The sequence below is a fragment of the Salminus brasiliensis genome, chromosome 8 (assembly GCF_030463535.1).
Source record: "Salminus brasiliensis chromosome 8, fSalBra1.hap2, whole genome shotgun sequence".
In the NCBI taxonomy this organism is placed as follows: Eukaryota; Metazoa; Chordata; class Actinopteri; order Characiformes; family Bryconidae; genus Salminus; species Salminus brasiliensis.
In genome coordinates this window covers 35,512,514-35,540,197 of record NC_132885.1, presented here as the reverse complement: position 1 = coordinate 35,540,197, position 27,684 = coordinate 35,512,514, and the positions used below count along the sequence as shown (strand labels likewise).

General features: G+C 38.7%; 1 protein-coding gene across 1 annotated transcript; it reads right to left on the bottom strand.

Annotated features, from left to right (window-relative positions):
* Positions 1–144: 144 nt before the first annotated feature.
* On the bottom strand, positions 145–27,063 carry LOC140561327 (interleukin-1 receptor type 1). The gene is made up of 12 exons (XM_072686468.1): positions 26,593–27,063; positions 26,035–26,082; positions 16,407–16,499; positions 14,908–15,160; positions 14,427–14,607; positions 13,828–13,999; positions 13,430–13,492; positions 12,709–12,844; positions 10,512–10,657; positions 8,488–8,631; positions 6,266–6,433; positions 145–3,175 (listed from the first exon to the last, which is right to left on the bottom strand). The coding sequence occupies exons 3-12, from the start codon at positions 16,495–16,497 to the stop codon at positions 2,739–2,741; spliced, it is 1,791 nt and encodes a 596-aa protein (XP_072542569.1). The 5' UTR covers positions 16,498–16,499; positions 26,035–26,082; positions 26,593–27,063; the 3' UTR covers positions 145–2,738.
* Positions 27,064–27,684: the final 621 nt, after the last annotated feature.

The window sequence follows — 27,684 nt, the reverse complement described above, 5'->3', positions numbered from 1 at the left end:
TCTGTTCTTGGCTGACAGAGGCTTAACCAGATGTGATCTTCTGTTGTTGTGGTCCATTTACCTGCATTCTTCTGCAAAAAATCTTTTCTTAATTTTGTTTTTATCTGAGACACTTTGACAAGAACCAAACACAAGACGTCTGGGTCAGAACATCTCAAGTCAAGAGGCTTTATTGTCATCATAACTATAAACAGTACACAGTGAAACGAAACAACGGTCCTCCAGGACCATGGTGCAACACAGACAGTAACACAAGGGCAACACAGAACAAGAGCATACAAACAGTACATTACAACACACAGAGTGCAGACGAGTCATATGCCTGACGTGTTCCATTGTAGGTGGATGGATATATGAGCTGTGGTGCCTGCAAAGCTCACACCTCAGACTGAGCCTTTAGCTTTGGGGTTTCCATCATCTCCCATAAAAAAAAAAATCCAGTAAAGAATGTGGGTGAGGAAGTGTGTTTTTTATGGGTGAAATGTCTGCAGAATGAGAAAGATATTTTAAAAAATGTAACAATTTTTACATACTTTATTTACAAGTAAGAATTTATGATATTAAATGATATGGCATTTTTCTTAATATAGGACCACTACACATTCAGCTTGTAATTCCAGTGTTTAATCAGTTATAATATATATTATATATTTTAGATTTTTAAAGCAAAACTGATTTTGCCTAGAGGACATGTACCGTTGGACAAGGATGGTAAGACAATGACTCAAAGCATACCGTTACATATTGTTGAATGTCCTATCAAATATCAAATTGAGTGGGCCATTAATTCTGTAAAACATGGAACTGTATTAAATTCATTGTGCGTACTTTAAATTATGAAACCAGACAATGCAGCTGAAAGCAGCATGAGTGCAAACATTACAGCCCCAACTTCATGCAGAGTGTAACATTTACATTTCTCATTTGTATTTGTGAGATTTGGAAGTTTGATTTAAAATGTATTTAACAAAAAATATATTACATTGTGCCTTGTTGTCCCCTATTCCTTTTAGGACAATGACTCAAACTTCAAATGTGGCAAAAAAAACAAAAAACAAAACAAAAACAGGGACACATTTTATTTAATACATGTATTTTCATTTTTATATAAGATCTCTAGTTTTTGTTTAGAAAAACAGGTTTTTATGTGACAATGGTGATATAAACACACATTTAGCTGCATCTATGTGCAGGGATGTCCTGATCTGATCCAGTGGATTGGAGATGATCTAGGCATTTTGAATGGTTTGGGTTTTAGCTATTTTAATCCTGATCGCATTCAGAACCGAGTGGAGGCTAGCGCTAATGCTAATGCACACATGCTACAGAAACCCAAATCTTATCACGTTCACCTCACTACATAACAGTTATTTCACATCAGTAGACAAACAACAACCAATATCAGTCCAGAATGTATACTACTACACAAACACACCCACAAACTAATGTGACTGCAGTGTTGTACAGGAGATGGGAGCTGAATGGTCAGGAAGGACAGAGACTGGATTATAAGATATTAAACACTATAAAACAGTCATTTTAAGAAAAGTCTCTGCTAAACTAAATCCAGAACCAGTCCAGAATGTCTGGTTATAAAAATGTTACTATACATAAAGTGATTTTACTCAGTGTTAATCAGCAGCAAATCTTTTCTAAACTCTGTCCCTGTATTATTTATACAAGCACAAAGACTGGATTAGAATCTCAAGCATTTGAGAGAAAACCTACCATTGATCAAATGTGATGATCTAGCAGGTTCTTTAACAAGAAATATTTAATGGGAAAAGTACAGTAATAACTGCTGCATCACTGGAGTGCCTGTCGTGGTTCTGCAGTGACCCCAAACTCATGAATACACATATAAACCACTTTTTTCCAAAACTGCATTTCCCACATTCGTCTCCCACTGTCCTTCTTTTCTGCACATACACCACTCATTTGCTGAAGATTTTTTTCTCATTTGCAGGTTTAACAATGAAATAGACTTTAGAAGTTTGAGCTAAGGGTTGCATAGACTACTCAACTTTTACATCCACTAGTTGTGGGTGCCTCAACCACTTGAACTAGACTTTTAGAACTGCTGACTATGACAGGACAAATTACTAGTTGACTGACATATCAGTCTGTGTAGTACAACACTGTGTAGTCCGCAACACTAACTCATACTAAGCCGACATGCGAGGATCCCCCACACTTGCTATTACCGCCTTCAAATGAAACTCACATATAAATTAAATGTGTTTTCTGGTCCAGTGAGTTTATCTCAATCTGAAAGGCTGACTGATGTGTAGAGATGACCCCTGCTTACTGTTAGTATTGAGCACAAGTGCAAGCGATCAGCACAAGCTAAACCTACACTGGTTTATGTTATCTAGAACTTATGTTAGTTGTAAAACATGTGTGTGTGCAGTCAGCATACACGATGATAGCTGCATATGATCAGTTTATCTTAACGTTAGCTGAAAGTACATATCATCTGCATTTAGCTTTAAGGATTGCTCTTAATCCTTATGCTGAATAAAAACCTCAGGACATGGCACTGCTCTTCCATTCCAAGACTAAATCCCTCAAGTGACAGCAAAAATTTGCAATGCCCTTCAAGATGGCTAGAGAAATTAAATTCTTCCAAGTTCGGAAGGAAACTCTTGGAATGCCTTTCTGGTCAGAAAACCGTAGCCTTTGGCATGTTGTACCGGATGGTTTTTGAAACCTTACTAAAATCAACACAGTTCCTCACTTCACACATTCAGAAGCAAGTTTCTCTTTGAGTGAGGCTTAGCTTTGCCCCTCACTGGCATGTGGTAGCGCACCTCTCTCCAGAAACGACTGGGCAAGGTGAAAAAAGTGAGCGGCTTCTCTAAGTCACTGTCTTTCTCTGTCCTTCTCTGGTTAGAGCACATTGGCCAGCACCTCCACCTCCTTTTCTTCTCCCAGGCCTCCACAGCCCCCTGCTTCTCGCGGAGCAGACGGACCGACTCTGGGAGGCTCAAAGGGTTGGTGACCTCTTCCAGCTCCAGTAACACCACCTTGAGGGAGCCCTCTACAAGTGCCCGGTGCATGCCCGCCTGCCTCTCAAACCACTCCACCCCTTCTGGCCTGCAGAGTGACGTTCTTGTGTACAAAAGAAGCAGCTGACGGCAGCGGCTAAGAGTGTCCTCCACCACGTCCACCACAGCTGGAAAGAGAAGGCCAGAAAGAACAAGTGTCATGTTATTTGCATTGATTACAATTCTGTAATCAGAATGTGCCCATATGTCTTCCTATCTTTGTATTTAGGAAATTTCACCCACTCTTCCTAACAGAATGTTTGAAGCTCTGCAATATTCTTGGATCGATTCTGGGTTTGTTTGTGGAAGAAGCTCATTATCACTGGCTTGCTTGCACTGGTCTACGTGCATTTTTGCAAAACAGCGGACCACACCACAGTCTGGTTGAAGTGTTTGTTAAGTGATTAGGCGTAATGAGCCAATTATGTTCTAAGATTCTTCAAGTGAAAGAATGTCCAAACATTTGCACATGCCACATGTTTTATTTATGTTTTATTTATTTTATTAACATGGCTACCTAAGCTTGTTTTACTTTGATTATAACTACAACATTCAGAACTCAAAATGTGCTAATCGAGTTAACAGCTCATAACAAAGAGCACATTTATGTTACAGTTCATTCTGCAATAACTGTGTGAGCAGGCAGCATGTACCGCCTGCCACCAGCAGGGGGCCCGGCCAGCAAAGTAGGAAAGCTAGTGGGGTTGGAGCAAAGAACTCCAAGCCCCAGAATTCTCAGCGGTAATCAACGCTGACCAGACCCACCTGTGTGGCACGGTATAAATACACCCAGCCAAACACACTTCCCCGTCGCACCTTTGTAGAGGGGCGAATGATAACAGTGGGTTTAAGTTGCGAACAGAAAAGAGAAAAGTTGTGAACAGAAAAGTGAAAAGTGAAAAGAGAAAAGTGAAAAGTTTAAATTGTGAACAGAAAAGAGAAAAGTTAAAATTGTGAACAGAAAAGAGAAAAGCATTTGAGTTGCTGTCTTTAGTTTGAGTAAACATCACTCCTGGTTTTTCCTTTGTTTATTTTCCCGCCGTTTTCTGTGTTGTTTAAGATCAGTGTTTCAACAAACTTTAACTTTAACAAAGTGTAACAAACTTTAACTGCACTTGAGTCCAAACCCCACACCACACTTTAACAGAAAGGTGCGACCAACAATGGACTCCTACATTAAGGAGGCATTGGAGTCCGGTTTCATACGTCCATCCTCATCCCCGGCTGGGGCTGGTTTCTTCTTTGTGGGGAAGAAAGATGGCGGACTCCGCCCATGCATAGATTATCGAGGCTTAAACGCGATCACTGTAAAGGACCGCTATCCCCTCCCCCTCATGTCGACTGCTTTTGAGGCACTGCAGCAGGCATCAGTCTTTACCAAACTGGACCTACGCAGTGCCTACAACCTGGTCCGCATACAACGGGGATGAGTGGAAAACCGCTTTCATCACCCCTACAGGGCATTATGAGTATCGAGTCATGCCATTCGGCCTTATGAATGCCCCAGCGGTTTTCCAGCATCTTATCAACGACGTATTACGGGAGGCCTTGGACCGCTTCGTATATGTCTACCTCGATGACATATTAATATACAGCCAGTCCCTGGAGGAACACGTGGGACACGTCAGGCGAGTCCTCCAACTGCTCTTGGAGAACCGTCTCTTCATCAAGTTGGAGAAGTCTGTGTTCCACACAGAGACTGTGTAATTCCTGGGGTTCATAATCTCCAAAGGCACCCTTCAAATGGAATCCAACCAAGATTCAGGCCATCAAAGACTGGCCACGTCCTTATTCTCTTAGGCGTCCTTATTCTCTCTTCCTGGGGTTCGCCAACTTCTTTCGCTGTTTTGTGCGGAACTTCAGTACAGTGGTGGCTCCCCTTACTGCCCTGACTCGAAAGACCCCAGGTCCCTTTCGTTGGTCCATGGAGGCTCAAAGGGCCTTTGTAGAGATTAAAGTGAGGTTGACCTCACCCCCGGTTTTACAGCTACCGGACCCCAATGAGCCATTTGTCGTTGAGGTAGACGCCTCTGATGTGGGTGTAGGTGCAGTCCTGTCCCAACGCCTGGGTCCAGGTAAAAAGCTCCATCCCTGTGCGTTCTACTCCCACAGGCTAACCCCGGCGGAACGCAACTATCCCATTGGGGACAGGGAGCTCCTTGCGGTGAAGTTGGCTCTGGAGGAATGGAGGCACTGGCTTGAGGGGGCCAAACACCCATTTATTGTTTGGACAGACCACAAAAATTTGGCTTACATACAGCAGGCCAAACGACTGAACCCTCGGCAGGCACGATGGGCACTGTTTTTTGGCCGCTTCCATTTTACACATAATGAGAGACACTGACATGCATTTCTTATTATTTCTTAGTAATAACACTGATTTAGCGTCAGGCTCTGCTCATTGAGCTGGCCACCACTATTTTGGCACACAGTGACTGTAGCTTATTTGTTCCTGCACAGTTTGTCAGCCCCCACCTCTAATCGTGAAACATAGTACAACTCAGTTTATACTGAATGCATTTTCTGCTTTAACATGTGTGTTGAACAGTTCTGGATTAATAACTTTTTGTGAGAACATGGTATCTAGATAATGACGTATTGTGCCCAACAAGCCCAACAGTCACCAAGCACACACCACAAGAGGAGTAGTTCCATTTGATCATAATAAAACAAACTTTAACTGCACTTGAGTCCAAACCCCACACCACACCGTAACAAACTGAGGTTTTCAAAAGGTGACATGAAGAAGTGCAAAGCCAAGCATACATTTCAGCATGAGGTCAGACTGAGGTTAGAAAGTCTTGCACAAACACAAACTGAAAGGGTATGTTTTACCAAAAAGGATCGTAAGAAGTGGGTGGTTTCAGAACACTGTCAGTTCAAACACGTTGACTATTTTATCACAATACGTCATTATCTAGATACCATGTTCTCACAAAAAAGCTATTAATCCAGAACTGTTCAACACACATGTTGAAGCAGAAAATGCATTCAGTATAAACTGAGTTGTACTATGTTTCACGATTAGGGGTGGGGGCTGACAAACTGTGCAGGAACAAATAAGCTACAGTCACTGTGTGCCAAAATAGGGGTGGCCAGCTCAATGAACAGAGCCTGACGCTAAATCAGTGTTATTACTAAGAAATAATAATAAATGCATGCCAGTATCTCTCATTATGCATAACTCAAAACAAGAATATGCAACAAAAAGGACTTACCATGTCCAGGTAGACTATCCCGACCCAAAATGAAAAGTCTGTAGCCAAAGCGTCCCTCCAGAACTTGTGGCAGCATCTTTAAGGTGAAAATCTCAACTGCTTCACTGGAGGTATCCCCTTGGAATCGCGGGTACACAACGTATGCATCATACACCTTTCCATCACCATCTGGGGGGCAAAAAAGTAAAAAGGTCTGAATTAAGTTTGCTCAATTTAGCAAATAATAGCAAATAATCTTAGTTTTCTCAAACATTAGATTTGTGGAGCTACATGTATGAATTTGTAGCACTGCAGAAGCATTTTTGCAGGTGTTTTTTAATATAATGACTTTATAACCCTACATCACTATAACTAGCGCTTACTATAAAAGTGCATTTCCCAAAGCAAATGGAGTTTCTATGCTGTTTGTACATGTATACGTGATCACTATGGTGAAACTGTGATTAGGGTGCTTGACATTTCTATGACATTTCAGGTGACTGCTAAGGTGTTTTAGATGGCTGTTCTGGCAGTTGCTATATTATCTTAAATGGCTGGTTGCTATGGTGTTTCTAGGTAACTGCTTGTTGTTTGTTATACATGTTCACATGATTCTGCACTCAAAGGTTCTGAGCAGCAAGCAGATAACAGAAAACTACAAGTTGACAACATTGACAAGAAAAATGAATGACACTGAATGATGTTCTCAGTTAGTTAGGTTTGATGACGCTACTGAGAGAGAAAACATATGGCAGAGACTACAGTGCAGGGTTTGTACATGAGGCTAAATGTCAAAAAGCAGTGAAGGTTATTAAAATGCTGACATCTCATGCCTGAGTATAGGTCTTGCATGTGTGATGAGCTGCTTTAAATGCTTTTTCACACAGTATGCATCAAATCAAAACACTCTTTGCACACCCCACCCCCCACTCTCTGTCCACTTCCTGTGTGAAAGGTGAGAACTCCGCTGAGGCGCTCATGCAGCAGGCAAAAAAATGTTCCCATCTCCTGCAGGTTAACTTTGGTGACTTTGCAACAGTAGCTAGCTATCACCTGTCTCGAGTATAGGTCTTGGTGTTGAGTTCTCTCATTGCACTGACTGGCCTATGCTGCTTTGCCATTCAGCCCACCTCTCACTGAAAAAGAACATGTTGATGTGTAGTTGTCGTTTGCTATGTTAAAATCCCTGTATAAAGCGGATAAGCAGGCTGTTAAAGTGTGGATTGCTAATATCAGACTTAATGACACAAGGTTACTGTTGAGCCGGCCTACCTCTATAAACATAACTAGGACTTGTAGGAGTTCTGTTTGAGGTATTCCTTTATCAAGTCTCTGACTTTTACAGTAAGAGTAAGATCTGTAGCTATTCCTTTTTTTTTATTTGTTTAAACAAGTAATGAGAAATACCCAAATAATCATTTTAATGTATTAACACTAATTACTGAAAACAAAAATATAAACTTTTTTGCAGCTCAAATTGTGAACATGCTTTTTATATCCATTACAATTGCCCCTTTCATCAGCCATTAATAATTTTTCTGAATTACTTTATTATTCATGCTCTCCCAGTGTGGAGAGGATGGAGACCAAGTTCTACCACCTAGACCAAGCAAACGGCTGAGAGAGTCAGAACCTTCCATTTTTCTGTGATTTGGGGAATACAGACAGCAAGAGACTGAACACGGTGAGAAGCAAAATTTCTAAATCTTTTTTCCCCCCTGACGATAGACATGATCTGTGTGAAATGAGTATCCTATACTAAAAGTAGGTAGGTATGAGAAGGTAATTAGGCCTGGAAAAAAAAAAAAAGACAAAGCCAAGTGTCAGGAAAAGAAAGTAGTTCAGTGGTCTGCATGTGCCCCACATGTTTGTTTGTTTATGACACTTAGTGTTAGCAGTTGTGTGTGTTGAATTAAGAACTGTTTTGATGAAAAGACTGGCATATTGCTCAACTGACAGTAACAGATATTTAACTCAAGTAGTATTTTTATTCAAACTTTTTAAAAACAGGACGTCCAGGTTGTCAGTGGACTCACAAGTATCAACACGAATGCTGTCTACCTGTTTGCACATGCCTCGTTCGTCTGCGTATTTGTGTCTTCCTGTTTTCCGCTCTGTTGCTGAGGAAGCTGTTTGTGGTGGGTTATTCTCAGTACTCAGCGGGTTTTCACATTTCTTTGCAGACAAGTGTTAAATTAGTAAAGGCTGGGGCGAGGGGGCAAGTTTCCTGTCAAAGCACCTACCTGTGCTTTCGTAAAAGAAAGGACAATGGGTCCTGAAAGCCAGCGTGAGCTCCACCTTAAACGCTCTGTACAGAAAAACTCCCGTCATTAACAGCAGGGCCAGCATGGTCAGAAGAAGTCCAATTGGCAAGAGCAGATCTGGATCTGTTGACATAAATTTTTAAAAGTTAAGGACAGAATTTATCTTCAGACACTTGTTTTCTGCAACACATGGTAAGGAGGTAAAGGGGGTAAATGATGTGTGAGTTTTTTACAGGACCACATAGGTCATGTTGTCATTCTGTGGTCGGCATCCAGCCCATATAAGGAACTTCAGATCTAGACAGGATTTCTTGATGGCCAAAATGAATGGGAATTTCAAAAATCACTGATATTAAGCCTTGTTGTAAACTAAATTTGCTGCATAATCTGAAATCTCTAATCAAAGTCAGAAACTGTGTATCCTGCATCCTGCAAAATGACCTCCAGCAGGCCACTATCCTTGCCGGCCTTGGAATCACCGGCTCTGCATGGCAATGGTTTGCATCATACCTGCAGGTACGCTCATACCAGGTAACATGGCAGGGAGACACGTCCGCTCCTTGTAGTCTCTCCACTGGCGTTCCACAAGGCTCGGTTCTTGGTCCTCTTCTTTTCTCACTTTATACTAGCTCTCTTGGTAAAGTGATATCCTCCCATGGATTCTCTTACCACTGTTACGCCGACGACACTCAACTCATGCTCTCTTTCCCACCGTCTGACACACAGGTTTCTGCCCGCATCTCAGCATGCCTCGCCGACGTCTCTTCCTGGATGCAGAATGCAGCGGCACGGGTCGTCTTCAATGTCCCTAAATTCAGCCATGTCACTCCACTGCTGCGTTCTCTCCACTGGCTTCCTGTAGCTGCCCGCATCAGATTCAAAACCCTGACGCTGGCCTACAAAGCCAAGACTGGACCAGCCCCTCCGTACTTGATGGCAATGGTCAAAAGCCGGTCTGCACCAAGAGCCCTTCGAGCTTCAAGTATGGCTCGGCTCGACCCGCCATCCCTCAAAATCCACGGAAGACAAGCGTCCAGACTTTTTTCTGTCTTGGCACCAAAGTGGTGGAATGAACTTCCACTGGGTGTCCGAACGGCCGAGTCGCTCGCTGTCTTCAAACGCAAACTGAAGACCCACCTCTTCAGAGAGTACTTGGACGAATAGTTCTATGGTCGCCTTATTGTATTGTGTTTAGTAATGTCTAAGCTTAGAGGTATCTTTGAATTATTAGTCTATTCTAACTAGCTAAGGTTTCTTTCTTGGGTAAATAGCAAAGCACTTTGTAAGTCGCTCTGGATAAGAGCGTCTGCTAAATGCCATAAATGTAAATGTAAATGTAAATGCACAAATGTGCATGTGTCTGCACAAATGGTTAGAAACCGACTTCATGAGGATGGTATGAGGGCCCGACGTCCACAGATGGGGGTTGTGCTCACAGCCCAACACCGTGCAGGACGCTTGGCATTTGCCAGAGAACACCAGGATTGGAAAATTCACCACTGGTGCCCTGTGCTCTTCACAGATGAAAGCAGGTTCATACTGAGCACATGTGACAGACGTGACAGAGTCTGGAGACACCGTGGAGAGCGATCTGCTGCCTGCAACATCCTTCAGCATCAGGAGCACATGGAGGCCACACACAATACTGAGCCTCATTTTGACTTGTTTTAAGGACATTACATCAAAGTTGGATCAGCCTGTAGTGTGTTTTTCCACTTTAATTTTGTGTGTGACTCCAAATCTAGGCCTTCATTGGTTAATAAATTTGATTTCCATTGATGATTTTTGTGTGATTTTGTTGTCAGCACATTTAACTTTGTACAAAACAAAGTATTTAATGAGAATATTTCATTTATTCAGGTCTAGGATGTGTTATTTGAGTGTTCCCTTTATTTTTTTGAGCAGTATATAAGAGGAGTCTTAAATATGGCCTGTTTAAGTATCATCTCAATACCAGTACACAGGCAGAATGCTGAACTGAAGAGAACTGTGTATTTTCTTACTTGCTGGCTGGAGTCTGAAATAGCTGAAAATGCTTTCTCGATAATTGAAGGCCACACAGGTGAAGTTTTGGTTGAAATCATCTTGCAATACTGAAGAAAACAGCAAGGCGCTCTCCAGCCAAAAGCCATTTTCCACATAAGTTTCACTGTGAGATGAGAAGACAATATTTAGACCAACTGTTCACATGGAACAATGCAACAGAGAAGTGTTGTTATTCATTACCTTAGTCCTTAAATATTATGCTTTTACTAAATGCGTCATTCTTCATTTATATATGCATTTAGGTTTCAATGGACACTGTTCAGAAAATGTTAGGAATGTGACAGATTTGAGGAATACTGTTCATATGCATGTAATTCTGTGCAAACGTCAGAAATCACATTCGTCTTTTTTTATTTCAGAATTAACAGCAATTAAGAACAATTATTATTATTATTCAGTGTCAGAAGTAGAAATTCTGCCAAGGTTTGGGCACCCTGTTGCAAATTACATGATGTGTACAAGTGTGTATGAGTTAACATCCTCTACAGAAACATTTCTGCACATTATAAAGACTACTTGCTGTTTATTTACTTTATTTAAGTACAAAGCATCTATAGCAGCTATATTAACTTCTTGTCTGAAAATTATTTAAAGGGGTAGAAACAAGCGCAACACAGTGGTTACTGTGGATATTGTCTTTTAAATTTAAAGCACAGATCAAATAATAAAAAACAAAAGGATAAAAAAAAGAACAAAGACAATGCAGTGCAAAGCTCGGGTGTTGCCTAAACATTTCCTGGCACGTTTACAGCACTTGTGGCTAGACTTTCGCCACCGTTTCCGCTCACGCTTCTCACAATCATTTATGACCAGCAGGACAAAAGGAAATGTGGCAAAGATCTGCTTATCCAGAGGAAATAACTGCCACTGCAACCTGTGTTTATACAGCCTGCAAGCCTCTGTCATCAAAGTGATATCAAACAATGCCAGATGGGAATTTTCTTAAGGAACAATAATGTGTGCCTTTCTGTAATGATAGAAAGTCCTCATCTTGTATGCTGACAAACATGGACTACATACTAGGGCTGGACCAAACAGCATTTTACAAGCTCTGGATATGCGCCCTTAAAACCCTTAGGAATATTTAAGATTAATAATTACCATACTTTAAGCCTGCTTGTTACTGCAATTCAAAATACATCCAGTAGGCTAATAATGGGGCATGTAGCTCAAAGGTTTCTCAGGTGCTTAACATGCACACAGTCCTTTAGAGCCAAGGCCGAAGCTTTAGCATCAGCCACAAAACAGTTAATAGTCAAATTCAAATATACTGAAAAAGTTAAACAAATAGTTGATCGCTACATTTTTAAAATATAAATTCACAAAAAAATGACCATTTGTGGAAAGCCGAGTGACTCGTATTTGAAAAGTAGCAATTACATTTTAATACAAAAAAGCATTACTGTAAATTGATCATTTTAATATACTGTCTAATATACTCTACAACAAAGCTGCTGTTCTTAAAGAAAGCTTTAAATCATGAGAAATGAATGCTTATTTATGGAATAATTGAGAAAGATAGCTATTGTTTAGTCCTAACTGCTCTATATATTATGTATATATGTTTATTTCAATAAATATACAGATCACTTCTGCTCTCAGGAACAGAGGGGAAAACCACCTCTTCCTGGCGGGAACAGGATTCCTAATAAATCTTGTTCTTGTGTGTTATAATGACATAATAATGTGTGCATCTGCACCCTTTAACCAATTGTTTAGGTGCCCATAAGTGCATTACAATCAGGCAAAATGTGAGCTATAGAGTATTTAACATTTATCATATGGTAAAGTCACCTTGGGGAAAAAAAAACCCTATGGTATATTGTATATATAATACTATTAAAATATGTTATATGTAAAGAGAAAAGCACAGAGAGTTAAATATCTAATAAATAAACTCTTTTTTAGTTTGTACATAATTTTACTAGTACCAGACACGTATTAACATGTATTGAGTCAGAGTAATATTCAGCTACAAAGTATTACATGTGGACATTACTGATTTCTGATTACCACCAATTATGCACTTTTCTGAGATGCTTTTTTGTAAATGCATCAGTACTGCACTATTATTAACAAATGCGTTAAGATAAAATTGTGTTGTGACACAAACTTTTCACATGACCACTGGAAGTATAAAGTAACTGTACTTACTTCTGAGGAGTCTGGTGGATGCGGTCTAAGGTATTTTGGGAGACAAAGCTATTATTTAACACCCACAGCACGGTAACCCCATGGTCGGTGTCTTTGCCATGTACAAAAACACGACATTGCTTCTTAAACTGAGAACCTGTTAAAACACACAAGAATATGATCAATTAATTCTAATTTTGGATATAAAAGCAATAAATAAACAAATCAGTAATCAATCTTGTGGCCTTTATGCAAAAATGTTGTATTTCCAAAACAACTGTGTTAAAAGATTTAATTCTAATTTTTATTTCTTTTGGTTCGTTCAGCATGACATTTTGACACAATGTAAAGAACAACAACCAGATTAAAAGTACATTAAAATGTAAAAAAAACATACAAACCATACAAACAAACAAATAAAAACAAAAAAGGTCAAGTGAAAAACACTTTTTTTTGGTATGCAGTGGTCAGCCCATCCAAAAGTGGTCCAAGAAAGGACAACTAGTGAACTGACAACAGGGTTATGGGCACCTACGGCTCATTGATGCAATCTAAGGAGGCCCCACCTCATAATTGACAGATGCCTTGAATAGAGTCCATGCCTCAAATAGTCAGATCTGTTGTGGTGGCACGAGGTGATAAATGATATGGCTGATCGGTGTACATATAAACACACACACACACACACACACACACACACACACACACACACACACATACATACTTTTAAGGTAAAACTCACCAGGTGCGATATTAATGTCCTCATTAGTTGGCTCAATCATGTGAGGTCTCCATACCACTGCCTCTGAAACAGAAACACGAAAATAATTACTACAAAAAGCAGAATAAAAGATAAAAGATAAAGTTAATGCGCGTTTCGAACAAAAGTACAGATACATTGGTCAACAACCAATTCGTTCCACTTTTTACCAGAAGAAGCCACTATTGAATAGAGCTCTTTCTTATAAATATTTATATACATTAGTATTAAGGACAACACTAAATCAACACTGAAAATATTTCTCACAGCAGAAATGCACACATAGAAAGTCTTAGGTTGCAAATACTGGTCATGTATGCACCAAATGTCTTTCACTGACAAAAAAATGGTGTTACGTGAACCATATACGGTCTCCTCACCACTTATTACACACTCGATCGTCTCTGCAACTTCGCTGATGACCCCACCGAGGACAAATGTCATTCTGCAGGTATAGAGTCCAGCCTCGTTGTGTGATACATCACGGATAAGCAGCAAGAGGTTTTTGTCCATAAAGCCAAACGTAGGGCCTTCTTGAAGCAGCTCACAGCCCTAAGTCATAGGAAGAAAGAGTGAGTGATTCTTCTGTGTTTTAAAGCTCATAACTAGGACTGTCCACTCTATGTCAAATCGTTAGCTAAGATCTATTAGTCGACTATCTAAATGTATTTATTTCCTTATTATTGTATGGTATAGTCTGAGACCACCCTTCCTTTCCTCTGGCATTTCCTCTGGGAAAATCTTGTAATATTAATTAAATTAAAGCATGGTTTGTATTTTATGGAAGAAGTATAAAGAACACCTCTGGACTATAGGGGGAGCATTACTGGCAGAATGCTGCTTTAAATCACACACAACTTTTATTTATTTATTTATTTATTTTTTGTAAAATGGATCCACTTCCAAAATGCCCTCATACAATTCTCAGTCATGGATTGAAATTCCCCTTAACATGAACCACACATGTTGCGCAACTAACCTTGTACCACTGGATAGAAAACCTGTCCACTGCTTCAGCGTAATCTCTTAAAGGACATGCCAGATTGTCATTCACGGACATTTTCAGCAGCTGTGGTGCCGTCTGCGGTCTACCACACTCTCTGGAGTTTGGCTGGCTCACTTGTAGAACAATGGCCTGTTTGTAGCACTTCTCAGGAGTTCTGCTCAAAACGACAAGAGAGCAAAATGATTCAATGGATGCTTAAGTTTGAAGAGCAATTAAAATATAAATTTTAAATACATTTGAATTTGACTAATTTGATTTAAATTGCTGATACAGAGATAAAAAGTAGGCTGCACCCTATTTTACTGTTGCATCATCATTTACCACCACTATTATATATTACTTATTATAATACTACACATTAAAACTGCAAAATCCTAGACACTGTCTGGAGTATGGTAAAATTCAATTTTGCTGCAGCTTTGAGTAACATTAGATAAATCTGATGACAACACACCTGACAACACACAAGTACTTTCCCTGGTGTTCCATGGTGCTGTTGAGGAACCAAAGCGATGCCCCCTTTATTATGGTACCATCTTCTTCTCCTGTGATCTCCAGGCCAGTTCTCTGGTCGTACCATGTGACGTTATAGGGGGTGTTTGGAACATCAAAGGCATGTTTATTTATCAAATGGCAGTTCAGCATTGCAGCCTCTTTTGGCACTGTGAATACACGCTCAAATGCCACACGATAGTCTTTGCAGAAATCTGTACAAACCAACACAAAGACAAATAACTTCATTTCAAAAGCACAAAGATACCCATTATAAGCTGTCACTGTTGAAAAGCTGGGGCAAAATATTTCATATTAACACCAGGGTTGGGTAGAAACAGAATACATATAATGATGAGAAAGTCATTAGATTACGGATAAAATAAAATAGGGTGATGACTAGCAGGATTCCGTTATAGCTGAACAAGGATCACTACTCTTACAATGTTGTTTCTGATTGAGTGTCAAACTGCAGCAGCATCTAATTGACATTCGGTTTACTTTCAGGTTGTATTTTACTTCATATCCACCAAATGTGTGTTTGTGAGACACTGCTGTTCATGTGGTTGTCATGACTTTTTTTTTTTTTTTTTTTTTTAAAGACACAAAGCTATCTTGTGTTATCTACCACTTGCCATTTATTTTGTTGCTAAAAGAGTGTCCATGACGGTTTCTGTGTAATATTTTAGTATTAAAAATGGTATTAATTACAATTACCTGTAAGCTAAATATTAATTATCCTCACTGACAGGATAAACATAATAAAAAAAAGCCACATACACTGTCCTGCAGAAGATCATTTGACCTTTTTACAATACTTTCCATTAACAATGAAAATGAATTTTTTTTTCCTGTAAAGTTCCCTTTTTGGACATACAGTTTTGGTACATATGTGGTATTTGGTACATATATTATAACAAGTGGATCATATGCCCACCCCCGGTTTAGCAGAGAGGGAGGAAAATATTTGAACTTCCGGTAAAAAAATACCTGTATATTGTCAGCATCCCCAAAAACAATGTAGTCAATTATGGAAGCCTATTCCAGCCACACAAGCACAACTTTTCTTAAAAGAACTCCTTCTTGGTTACTGATCATTTATAATTTGTCAAAAATACAATTCTCTCAAAAATAATAAATAATGACAATGTTCTAAATGTTGGCTCATTTAAAAAAACTTATTTTAATGTATTTTGTATAAACAGTGTGGTTGGTCATTTGTAAAGGGATACAATTTTAAAAGTAACCCTCCCAACCCAACATATAACTGCATGCATTACTTGAATCCTGTGGTAACTCCTTGAACTTGTGTCTACCTAATGACGAGCACTGGTGGCTCTATTTGTCAACAGCAGTGTAATGGGCCAGTAGATATTTACAATGTTGTTTTTTTTGTTTGTTTGTCTGAAGTAAGGCATGTATTCAACTGGGCAAAGAGCTACCATACACACACAGACTTACCTAGCCATGCAGTTTCATTATATGACAATGCACCAGCTCCAAATGCCCACAGAGCAACACAGCCCAGCAGAGTAAGGTATTGAACACTCATTTCTGTAAAGAGGGGGAAAAAACATTTTACTTTTAAAATCTCCCACAACACCCAACCATGTAGTTGTTACTATTGTGTAGCTTTTTCTAACCTCATGCATTTATTTTACATTATTTTTATATGTGATGTAAAAAAATAAAATTAAATAAAATGACGAGACAAAACAGTGGAAGTGGGGCGTTCACTGCTGCATCATGGATGTGTCAAGTAGAAGAGAGCATGTGACGTGCCAATGACTCACTGTCATTCAAGTCATTCCCTTCACATCCCTCTCCAAGAAAAAAAAAATTACAGCTCACGATTGTACTTCCCAAGGAGTCCAAAAATTACATAACCCTCAGTAGCATTACTAACAATAAATGTGACTACTCACTGAACACTGGTTTGTTTTATTCTACTGTACTTTCTTGTTTAATAAAAGCACAGATGACAAAGGCAATGGGTTCAAGTGGTAATAACTGTGTTAATGTAACTGGCCTTGAATGACATATTATTGAAGCAAACATGAAAATCTAATCTAAATCTAAATCATGGTATAGAACAGATTTGCATTACAAGACCAGGTACACTGAGTAAGTAGAGCACATGCTCACCCCACATTCAGCAGAGGGGGAGCAAAAATAAGCTTTTGATCTGCCACTTTTTATTTGTTTATTTAAATGCCCAGTGTAAAATACCTGCACTATTAACACAACTGTGTAAAAGAGCCGTGATTTTATCAGCCTCCCAGAAAACAAAAAGGTGGTCAGTTATAAAAGCAAGCAAAACTCCATATACCATATGCTGCAGTATTTAAAAAAGTTGATTGCATCTGAAAATGAGGACAGTATTTTAAATGTTTTTTTATGATGTCTGATGTGTCATTTTTGTTCTGTCTCCATCTAGTACATGGCCAAATAAGCTCATTCACCTATGTACATTTAAGGGAGCTACAGGGTGGAGGCGCTGTGGGAGCTCACTGATTGATGAGGTCATGCTATGAAAATAGGTGGGGAAATAAACAAGCCCACTGTAGTTGCGAGCTAAGTACAATAAAAGCATTAAAAAGAGGGTAAGGCAGTAGCTAACCTGTTAGATAATGTTAAACTGAGCTGTGTGTGTATGTGTGTGTGTTATAATGGGTGTGTTGGCCGTGCATGTATGTGTGGGTGGAGAACAGAGGAAGGTATTTGCACTTCACCCACTCCTTGCTATGAGTCACTCTAATCAAAACGAAATAAAGAAATATACAAAAGTTGTAATTTTTTTTTTTTTGAGGACTTTCGAGAGAAGTTTCTCTAATTCGGTTGTGTCAAATTCCAGCTCCTCACAGAGTCACACACACGACACCACGGAACTGGAAAGCTAGCTAAATGCTTTCTCCAAGACATGGGAAACACCACCGACCACTGACGGACAGTACAGTGAAGAGTGCCATTTCCTTTTACTCCACTGCAGTTCTGAGCCCCCAGCACTGCTTTAGGTCTGTAATACATAATACAGTACAATGGCCGCAGATGTTCGCAAACAATCAATCATTCAGTCTTTGTCTTGATTTATGTTCATGAAAAAATGTGCCAGATACCTAGCTAGCAGACTCTGAACCCTTACTGACGTAAACATTTACTGTGAATGATGAATGTTTGCTCTCCAAACTCAAAGGTCAGGATGTACCTGCAGCTTGCGAAACACATGTAAAGGTTATTTTACTCCTGTTTCACTGACTGCCATTGGCTGTAAGCGCAACGTCTTCTTACCGTGAAGCCCTTTTGGTGGTCAGGGACAAGTTTCCAATAATACATTCAGGAAATATTTCTAAGAACACTAGATAACACAATACACTCCCACAAAGAAGGGGAAAGCCAAAGGTAAAGAAGTTCAAAAATGAATAAAAAATTATAGAAAATGGCGTTATGGATCACCAAAACCACCCCATTAGATGAACAGCAATTAAGCATTCATCTTTGAGGGAAAAGGAAAAATATTTTTTCACTCTTGCTTTAAGCCTGAAAGCATCCACATATGTTTCTGTCCTTCCTTCCACTGTGAGAAGACAACTTGACACTGGGGGTCCACAAGGACTTGAAGCTCACTCCTGCACCAGCGCATCATTAGATACATTTGACTTTAATCAAATTCAAAATCAAATTAAAATTATATACAATCATAAATATCTGGTATCTTAAGTCTCTGGAGCTTCTGTAGTTCTGTAGAAAATAGTAGGCCAATGAACAATTAGACTAGCGTCACCTCTCATCTAGCTCATCATCCTAATCCATAAATGTGTAATTTTTGTCTAGATTGTCCAGTCCAGTATTTGTTAGCAATGTTAGTCTAGAATTTCAATACATCAATATGCTTAACTGGTTCCATTTTAAAGCAGCAGTATGTGAGAATTGCTATTTCTTGCTCTTAGGTTCCCCCTCCAGAATTCTACAGGAAGTAGAATTCACACTTTAAGCCACCCCACAAGAACCAGCATTTAAAGTGAAAGAATCTTGTGGACCACCGCAGTAGAGAAATATTACAGGATTGTACACAAATATGACTTGGGTTACACAGCACTACACAATTCTCAATAGTATTTTCAGTTAGCAGTGTGTGGAACCCAGAGTAACAACAATATAGACACTTTTCTCCCCATTACAGTCCAATGGAGCGTCACAAAGATTTTTGTGGAGAAGCTGTTATTTTAAGGTAAACATGCTATATAATGTTGCTTTAAGAGATTCTAAATTATGCTTTAGGTATTGTTTAGACCTGCTTATCATGTCATGCAAGAACGACTGCACAACACATTCATCGAATAAACAAATTAGTGCAGTATGTGAAGGACAGAAGTCTAAGACTAATCGCTGGTTGAAATATGAATGGGAGTTCTCGTAATGCTCAGCATGGCATCTGTTTACGGATAAAGTTTTACTTTTCAACAAAATGGGCCAATCAGCTTGCTGGTTACTTACGTGTTTTTTGTACTTTATTGAGCTAAATTCTACAGCCTAATCTTGAGGTTTTTGTCAGATTTGATCACATATTTAAAATCTGTTTTCTTTTTAAACAGTAATTTGATCTTAAGTTTTGACCAGCATCAAAACAGAAACAAAAACAGAAACTCTGATAATTCGATACATGTGTAATGAGGGTGATGACTGCTACATTAGTGTTTAGCAGAACCAATAATCAAACCCAGGCCAAAAAAGCAGTGTGTGCAAAGAGGAAGGTGTGTCCAGTACATAGTGGAACTAAATCTTTACAATTCAGCAAAAATGTAAGACCGCCACCAATTAAAAATAGAACACACCCCAAAAAAACAGGACATGAGAGTTGCCTCCTGATTCATATAAATTCCGCTAAAGCAGCATCGCGTTCACCCCAGGAGTTTACTAATATCAGCCTTAAGATATATGTTAAATGAATTTAGAGGTTACAATCTTACAGCTGTGCTGAAACTTCCCAGCCAATAAAAAAATCTCAGTTTTAGATTCAGGGGTCAGATTCACAAAAGCTTTTCAAAGAAATATCTTACAAAAAATCTTAAGAGAACAATGAACAAAGTTTAACAATATTCTTAAATGCAGTTCTCCGAAAAAAACACACACACACACACACAAAAAAACAACTTAAAGTCTCAAATATAAGTCTTTACTTCCAAGAAAACTCTTAAAACATTTATAATACCTGCGGTGTGACATCAGAAACTAGCAGAACGAACAGCACTTTAAGAACAATCTCCACTTTAAATCTAAAGATAAGTTTAAGAAAATATTAACTTTTATAATTAACAAAAAAGTTTAATCTTTTTTAGTTCATATAGGTATGAATATTTTTTTTTCTTCAGACACTTTTGTGAATCTGTCTGATTCACCCTAAGCTAAAAAAAAATGTATATCTGACAATTTCAATTGAACTCTGCATTTCAGGGATGAACATTTCTGATTTCAGGAAGTAATACTTCCACATTTTCTAACCACTTGCTCAGCAAAACGTCTTGGTACAGCTGCTGCACGTTTGGGCCTGTTTGTAAAAAAAACATTCCCAATCAGGTCTGACAACCCTCTGTAATTGCAACATCAGGTCTGTTAGCCAACACTGCTATTGAGCTTCCTTCCCTATATAAGTAAGATATAAGTAAAATATACCATCACACTTCTTATTTTCACTGTACACAATATGTATCTAAATAAAAAAATATATACAAAAAGCACTAGTAGTGCTAGATTTGTAAAAAAAAAAACTGTTTTCAGAAAACCACACCACAGCTCTTTTGTTAAATACTTGTTTCTGACTAAGGACTGGGTTTACCGTTTCATTACACTGCGGCAGAATATGCAGCACCTACATTTAGAAAAACTGCATGCCTAATCAGGTGTGTGAGAGACATTTGCGTTGCCATGACAACTGATTTTATTTTTCCTGGTACAAAGTAGGTATAAGATGAAGTTATGGAGTCCTGCTGTGCTTCAACTTTGTGCTATAGTTTGGTCTAATGGACTTTCATTGCTCTTGGATAAAAAATACATTGTGTGCGTGTTTGATATATTATTGTTTGCTGAACTGCAATCTGGGAATAATAAAATATAATGAAACATGACATTCACCCCCCGGCCCGCTCTTGTTTCCTATGTCATATCTTCTCATGATAACAAGCCATTTCACAGACTGTATTACTGTGTGCATTTCCGTTTTCATTCATTTATCAAGCTTTCTGGAGCATGGAGCAACAACCGTTTACACAGTAGTAAGCACATTGACAAGACAAACATATTAAATGAGATGTGCTAAAACTTTAAAATGTACTGTGTGGTGTGTAGTCTATATATGAAAACATTTTAAATTCATCGAATTCATCAACCAGCACGTTTACATATACCTGCCTATTTAGTCTAGCAGCCAGTCTGAATGCACTTTTTTTTCTACTGATCAGTCTTAAAGGCACAGACAAAAGCAGACTGCTCAATTCTAAGAGATAAAGAGAAGTTGGAAAATAGACAAGCAAAAAATAATGAGGGCTGTTAATGGCTACCTCTGCGTAAATGTAATAAACTGAGTACTTCTGAGTATAATCTGAGTATTTCTGTCAATTCTACCCCCCACACACACACACATTCCATAACATAACTTGTTACAATTTTTAACCGCACAGTTTCTAATCAGACATCTAATCACCCGTGCTGCTGTGAATTTGAACCCATTAAAGTTTTGTTTTGTGAGCGGATTCAACTCTTTAAACTGAAAAACTCTAATCTGATTAAAATTGTTTGATTTCTCTGAACTCAATGCAAAGTAAGTGTCTGACACTTTAGTAGGCAAAGTAAAAGATGTATTTCAGAGGCTACTGTCAGATACACTGATGAGTTTGCTAAATCTGACAGCCAGGTAAAACTATGATATTTAACTTACTGTTTTCCCACTGTTATACAGTGTACTAAAAGGCGAGCTAACAGTTATTAATATTGATTAATATTACCAGTTTTACCACTTCAGTTAGTTCTGTGAGGTAAGAATGATGTTTTTAGTGATGTGAGAAACAGGTTTCCAAACATTAGACATAGATGAACATTTCACCAGTTTTTGGGATAAACTGTGGGGTTTTCAGTGGTTCTGAGAAAAAGCTTTTCATGGTGGGGTTTTCAGTGGTCTTTCAAGTGGTTTTCAAATCTGAATGGACAACACTAAAACATAGATCAACATTTGACCAATTTTCTGGATAAACAGTATCTCTACCACTTGTTTCTTAAAACCAGTAAATAACTGGAAACCAACACAGTTAAACAGGAGTGGAGGGGTTGTTTATTTCACATGGGTGGTGTCAGTTTTTGCTGGTTTAGAAATTTGTTTGATTTGATATAATTATGATGTCTAAGAAATACTGAGTTTAATCAGTAAATTTGTCTAAGTAAATTAGTTTAATCAGTAAATAAGGTCTAAGTGAAAAGCCAGGAACAGGCTAGCGTTGATTACATGTTCAGGGTATCAAAACTGAGAACCATACATTACCGCATTTATCATCAATGAACAGAATATGGAACTAATACACTTTTATTGATATTTTATTTATGGTAGTAAAAATCAGATGTCATTTGTATGATTTTGCAGAGGATGCCGCAGTTCTAGCATAAACCATTGTTTACACTCATGGTTCATCGTGTTCAACTCAAAAAACATTTCAATATTTTTTTCTAATTTCTTGATTCTTAAAGCTCACCACTTCAACATGCATAGTGTGTGTACATTTATTTAAATAATTGGAAAAGGCAAGTATTACTATTTTGAGAGGATGTGATGTAAAAATAAGCCTATCTAACTAAAGTGCTAAGAACAAGCTTTCCTATTTAAGAAGAGGTCTTACTTATTTATAACGGAACTGGAAGTTTAAATACGAAAATGGTCCATTCTGACAGCAGCCAATATACTGTATGCCTAATCGATTTGTCTGATGTCAGAGTCTGTCTTGTATATGTATTTACAATACAAAAAGAGAAATGTAATTGGCTTCCTTTCTGGGCAATTTTCTGATTATAGATAATTATACACATTTATTAGTGGTTTATAGACTCTGCACCCCCTTTAAAGTGTGCTTCCAACGATGACTGATATTGGGTAACTACTGACTGGTACTAGTAAGTAAATATACCTGGGCGGGGTTAAAAATGGTTTGATCTTTAAATAGTATAACAAATAGTTCACATCCTATGAACAGATTTTAGATTATTTTTCATATTTTAAGTGACAGGAAAACACTTAAACATTGGCATAAGTATTAAGTTTCTCGAAAGCTTCTGAAACTGCTGGAAAATAGACCACCTTCTAGAACTTGAAGTACTGGGATATTCTATTGATTTATCCAATCATGTAACAGCACAACAAACAATGACAACAATATGATCACAAATACCAATAAACAACAGCAACTGCCTATTATACAATCAAAAGAGGTGGTGGTTGTGTGCTAGGACTACATAGTATGGACAAATGGATGAGAACAATGTGTACGTGTACGTTGCTCTTGCAAAATACCCCCACTCCCTTTTGGGTGAAAACAGTTGGTCTAATTTGACTGGTGGTAAATACAAATGTCCAGGTCTTTGACAATTTAGTTGAACAAAATATGAATTTCCTATAAACCTATGGGCAGTCAGACAACAATTATATTATGCTGCTGTACATAGAAAAAAAAATTAAATAAGGGCTGGCATGCCTCTGTAAAAGTGGCTGAATGACGAATGACCTTAACCAGTATATTGTACTTTACTATTACATTTACTGATGAATTTAATCGATGAGGATTGTATTTTCTATAGATTGATCATGGCAGTAATGCAGCATTTGGAGCCACTTTAACTTTAATTTGGATAAATGTGACAATAATCATGACACAAAAATCACTTCTGGAAACTTCTGCAGGTGAAGCGGTTTTGGTATCTACGTTTCAACAAATCAGGGGAAAACCCAGCTGGCTGCAGCCACTGTTGGTAAAGGAGCTGCTAGCTAGCAATAGCTAAATTAATCCTTATGTTAAAGGCTAACATTAAACTTGAATTTCTTAGAACATTTGACTGGTAGACAGACGCATGGATTTAATTCAACACCAGCAAATTCTGAGAACAACTATCTCACAATGTATGAAAAAGCGGAAGATGAAAAATGGATGGTTTCTACAGCAGGATAATGGACACAGTGCACCACCTCAAATGTTCACCCTCAAGAAATTAATGGCACTCACAGTCCACTGACCTATACATAATTGAAAATCTGTGGACAAAAAAAGGCCTGCTTGCAAAGACAGCCCAAGAATCACCCAAAGTTTCATGAAAGTTATTTTGGCCACATTAACCACTTGCACTGTATCATATGCATGAAAAAAGTGACATTTGATATAGATGTTGCATTTCGCAATGACACCAGAAGCATAAATCATGACAAAATTAATCTCCTTTAAGATAAAATAAAAAAGGGAGTCTAACAACAGTACCGAGGGGTGCTCTATACAATGTTGTGCCATTTATCTTTTTCCCTCTATCTTTCTCTCTGCTTGTTTGTACGTGACAGTCTAGTGCACTCAATCAATCTTTGCCAAGCCACATTCTCTCTCACAAGAATTAAGCACGGAGAGCAAGCAGTCAAGTGATGGCCTGGGAACTAGCTCTGTGCACTGAGCCATCAAAAGAAAAGACAAGAGGAAATGTAAATCTATCAAACTGAACCGAGGCATGCAGCTGTTGTCATATTAAAGCAGCCTAACCTTTTTAATAGTTTTATACCATTTGAGAACATCAGTTGCCCTTTTTACACTGGAAAAGACATTAGTGAATGTCTATAAAATATGAAGTTAAGCACTGTGTAATATGCTGAATTTAGTAGTTATATTTGCGAGTGCCCACAATGCTGCACCATTTGTTCAATAAACAACCAAAACCTCCATGCTGATTCATGGAAACTAAAAGGGGATATGAGACATCTGGTGAATCAGCATGTTTTGTTAGAAAGGCTTATGCAAACCAATCACATGGGAAAGTCAAAGTATATAATACTATGATCTATAAAATTTAAACATGAAGGAAAAACTGGAGCTCACCTCCATAAAATGATCTGGCAGAAGCCAGCAACAGGACGTAGGGGAGTGTGTTCACCGTAATGCCAACCAACCTCAGTGAAGGGAGGACCAAGTCTCATCCAGGCAAAGAGCTTACGCTCCTATTACTCACCACTCACTACAGCCTAGCACACAGTGTGACTGATGGTCAAACATAAAGCTGCGTCAGAGTGACCAGCCCCCTCCCTCCCTCCCTCAAGTCAGAGCAAAACACATGTTTACATTGGACACCTAATGAGCATGAGCTGGGCTTTCAGGTTCCTCTCAGAGTAGATTTGTTGTCAGTAAGATATAAATAAAATATATGTATAATAATAATGATAATAATTAGGAATGTTAACTTGAATATCTTACAATCCAGTCTAACTGACAAACTCTGCAGTCAGATCACTTAGTGTGTGTGCATTAGCCTCCTCTTCAATTATGGTTTATAACCCAAGAAAGAATTGGGGTTCTCTTGCAGGTAGAACAGAGTATTTGTTGTTTCTGCGTCATGTTTACAAAAAAAAGCATGTCAAGTTCATTTCAACTGCAGCTGCAACATTTGTCAGGATGCTTAATCCAACCACATCTAATTGTGCCTTTTACATATAATAGTTAATCAGCTTAGTGTGTGTATATGCAGAATTGGTTAATGGCTTGTGTGACCAAACATGTTTGAAAGCCTTATAGAAAGGTACTGCTTTTATATTGCTTTCTAACTGGGAAACTTACCTTTACACTTAATCATGTGGTGTTTTTCTAAAGGTTAGTGTTCTGTTATGAATCACTTAAAGGGGAAAAGCACCAGATATCACACAAACAGTAAAAACAAGCCAGTGATATGAATGAGCTCTTTTATGAATGTGCAACTTCTGTACTACAAAGCTGTTTGTTGTGGTGGATCTAGAGGTGCGTATTACAAACCAGGCCCATGAAAGTGTTTGAAGTGCTGAACCCTTTATGCATCCTTCAGCCCTACTTACCTGATAAATTTCCCCTTCCTGCTGTTCTTCTGATGCCTTTCGCTTGACCTTAAAAAAAAAACAAAAAAACACTTTCAGTTAGGATCACTCTCAGCATGTCATCTAAAATTGACCTAAGAAGACAGTAAAGTCTGAGTTAAGTCAATTCAAGGATAATGACAAAAATGTGTCATTAGTTTTGCTGCATATAATCACAATAGCAAATAATTCACCTTGGGCTCAGGCAATAGTAGTGAAATTGAATAATGAACAACAGTAAATTTGACAGGGCTTTTTCATTTTTTTACATTGTAACAGGACGCTAGCAGTGACCAGCACATACACCCTCCCAAACACACCACATCCATATCCTGTGCTCTCCCACATAGACCTCCATTTGATTTTGGAATTATCCGTTCCACCTTAAACGCTGCAGCAGCTACAGTGTGGCGACGACAGGCGCCTGGACATAACTGCTGCACTTTAAGGTGGAACAGAAAATTCGAGTAAGAAGCTGACAAGCAGACAAACAGCCTAAGCCTAGTGTGCCAGACAAATAATGAATGAGAAGAACCTTACCAACAGCTAGGTAGAGTTTTCACAACCACCGTTTCTCGACAGCCTGGCCTTAAACTTCTCGGCACATCACTGGATTTAGCTCGGCAACGGTCGGCCGGTGCGTCCATAAACAAACTGTCACGAAGTAAACCGTGCTTTTTCCCGTGGAAGTGGCTACGCTGTAGAAACACTTTAGTTCTCCATGCTTAAAGGAGCGTCTGAGAGTTTGAGAAAGCCCATGTTGCAACTTCCTTTCGCAGCATGGATTGCTTTCCTCTTCATCGGCCTTGGTTAAGTTTGCTTGCGCAACTCCAGAAGCGAACCCTGGCTGGAGAAGGAGAAGTAAGCGAGGAATCACGTTGTGAAGTTTTGCTACTCCTTGTCCTGACGTCTTCGTGTCTAAACGTTCAACTGGAAAAGTAGACGTCTGCCAAATCAGACACGGCTTGTGCAGGCATTTTCCTCACAGTAATTTCCCAAAAAAAAGACTCCTTTTTAACTACCGTTAGTTAACTCGGCCAGCCTAGCAAAAACACTCCCAGAGGAACTCTGAAGCCAAGAGCACAGCAGGCTTCAGAGTGAGTTCACATCCCGAATTCCTCCGGTTTTACCCAGCCAACTCCCACCCACGATTTCCCACGCATCTTTAGAAAAGGTCACTTAAAAAAAGTTTGGTCCAACCTCTTTGTTTTTAACCTTTTTTTAATGGTTAAAAGTTCTGTTGAACTTCTGTTGTTAAACGTTCTTAGGTTTCAAACTTATCGTTATGGGGTTGCACTCCCTTATCCCTAGCACAACATGAAAATTTAACGGTCCGTCTGTATCTAGTAGATTTTTTATGAAGTCATTTTGTACATTAACGGTTAACAGAACTCGTTCTTTACTAGTCATGCACTTTCTTTTGAATCCACATCGCTAACAGGATAAGCTTTTTCAGCTTTTCCAGTTGCTAATGTGTCATGAGTCAAGAATAATGGTAACAATAATACTTAACAAATCCATAGTGTTTCCCTCACAGTTCATTTGGCATCAACGTGTTATTTTGACAGATGACAGAAACAAGCTCACTCAGTAGTAGCTCAAACAGAGGAGAGGTAGGGTAGCAGATCAGTA

Excerpts from the sequence above, each read along its gene's own strand:
- LOC140561327 (XM_072686468.1), bottom strand. The coding sequence starts at position 16,497 with ATGAGTGTTCAATACCTTACTCTGCTGGGCTGTGTTGCTCTGTGGGCA. Across the intron at positions 13,493-13,827 it reads GATCGAGTGTGTAATAAGTG|AGGCAGTGGTATGGAGACCT; the intron begins GTGAGGAGACCG and ends TTTCTGTTTCAG. Across the intron at positions 10,658-12,708 it reads ATCCACCAGACTCCTCAGAA|TGAAACTTATGTGGAAAATG; the intron begins GTAAGTACAGTT and ends CTCATCTCACAG.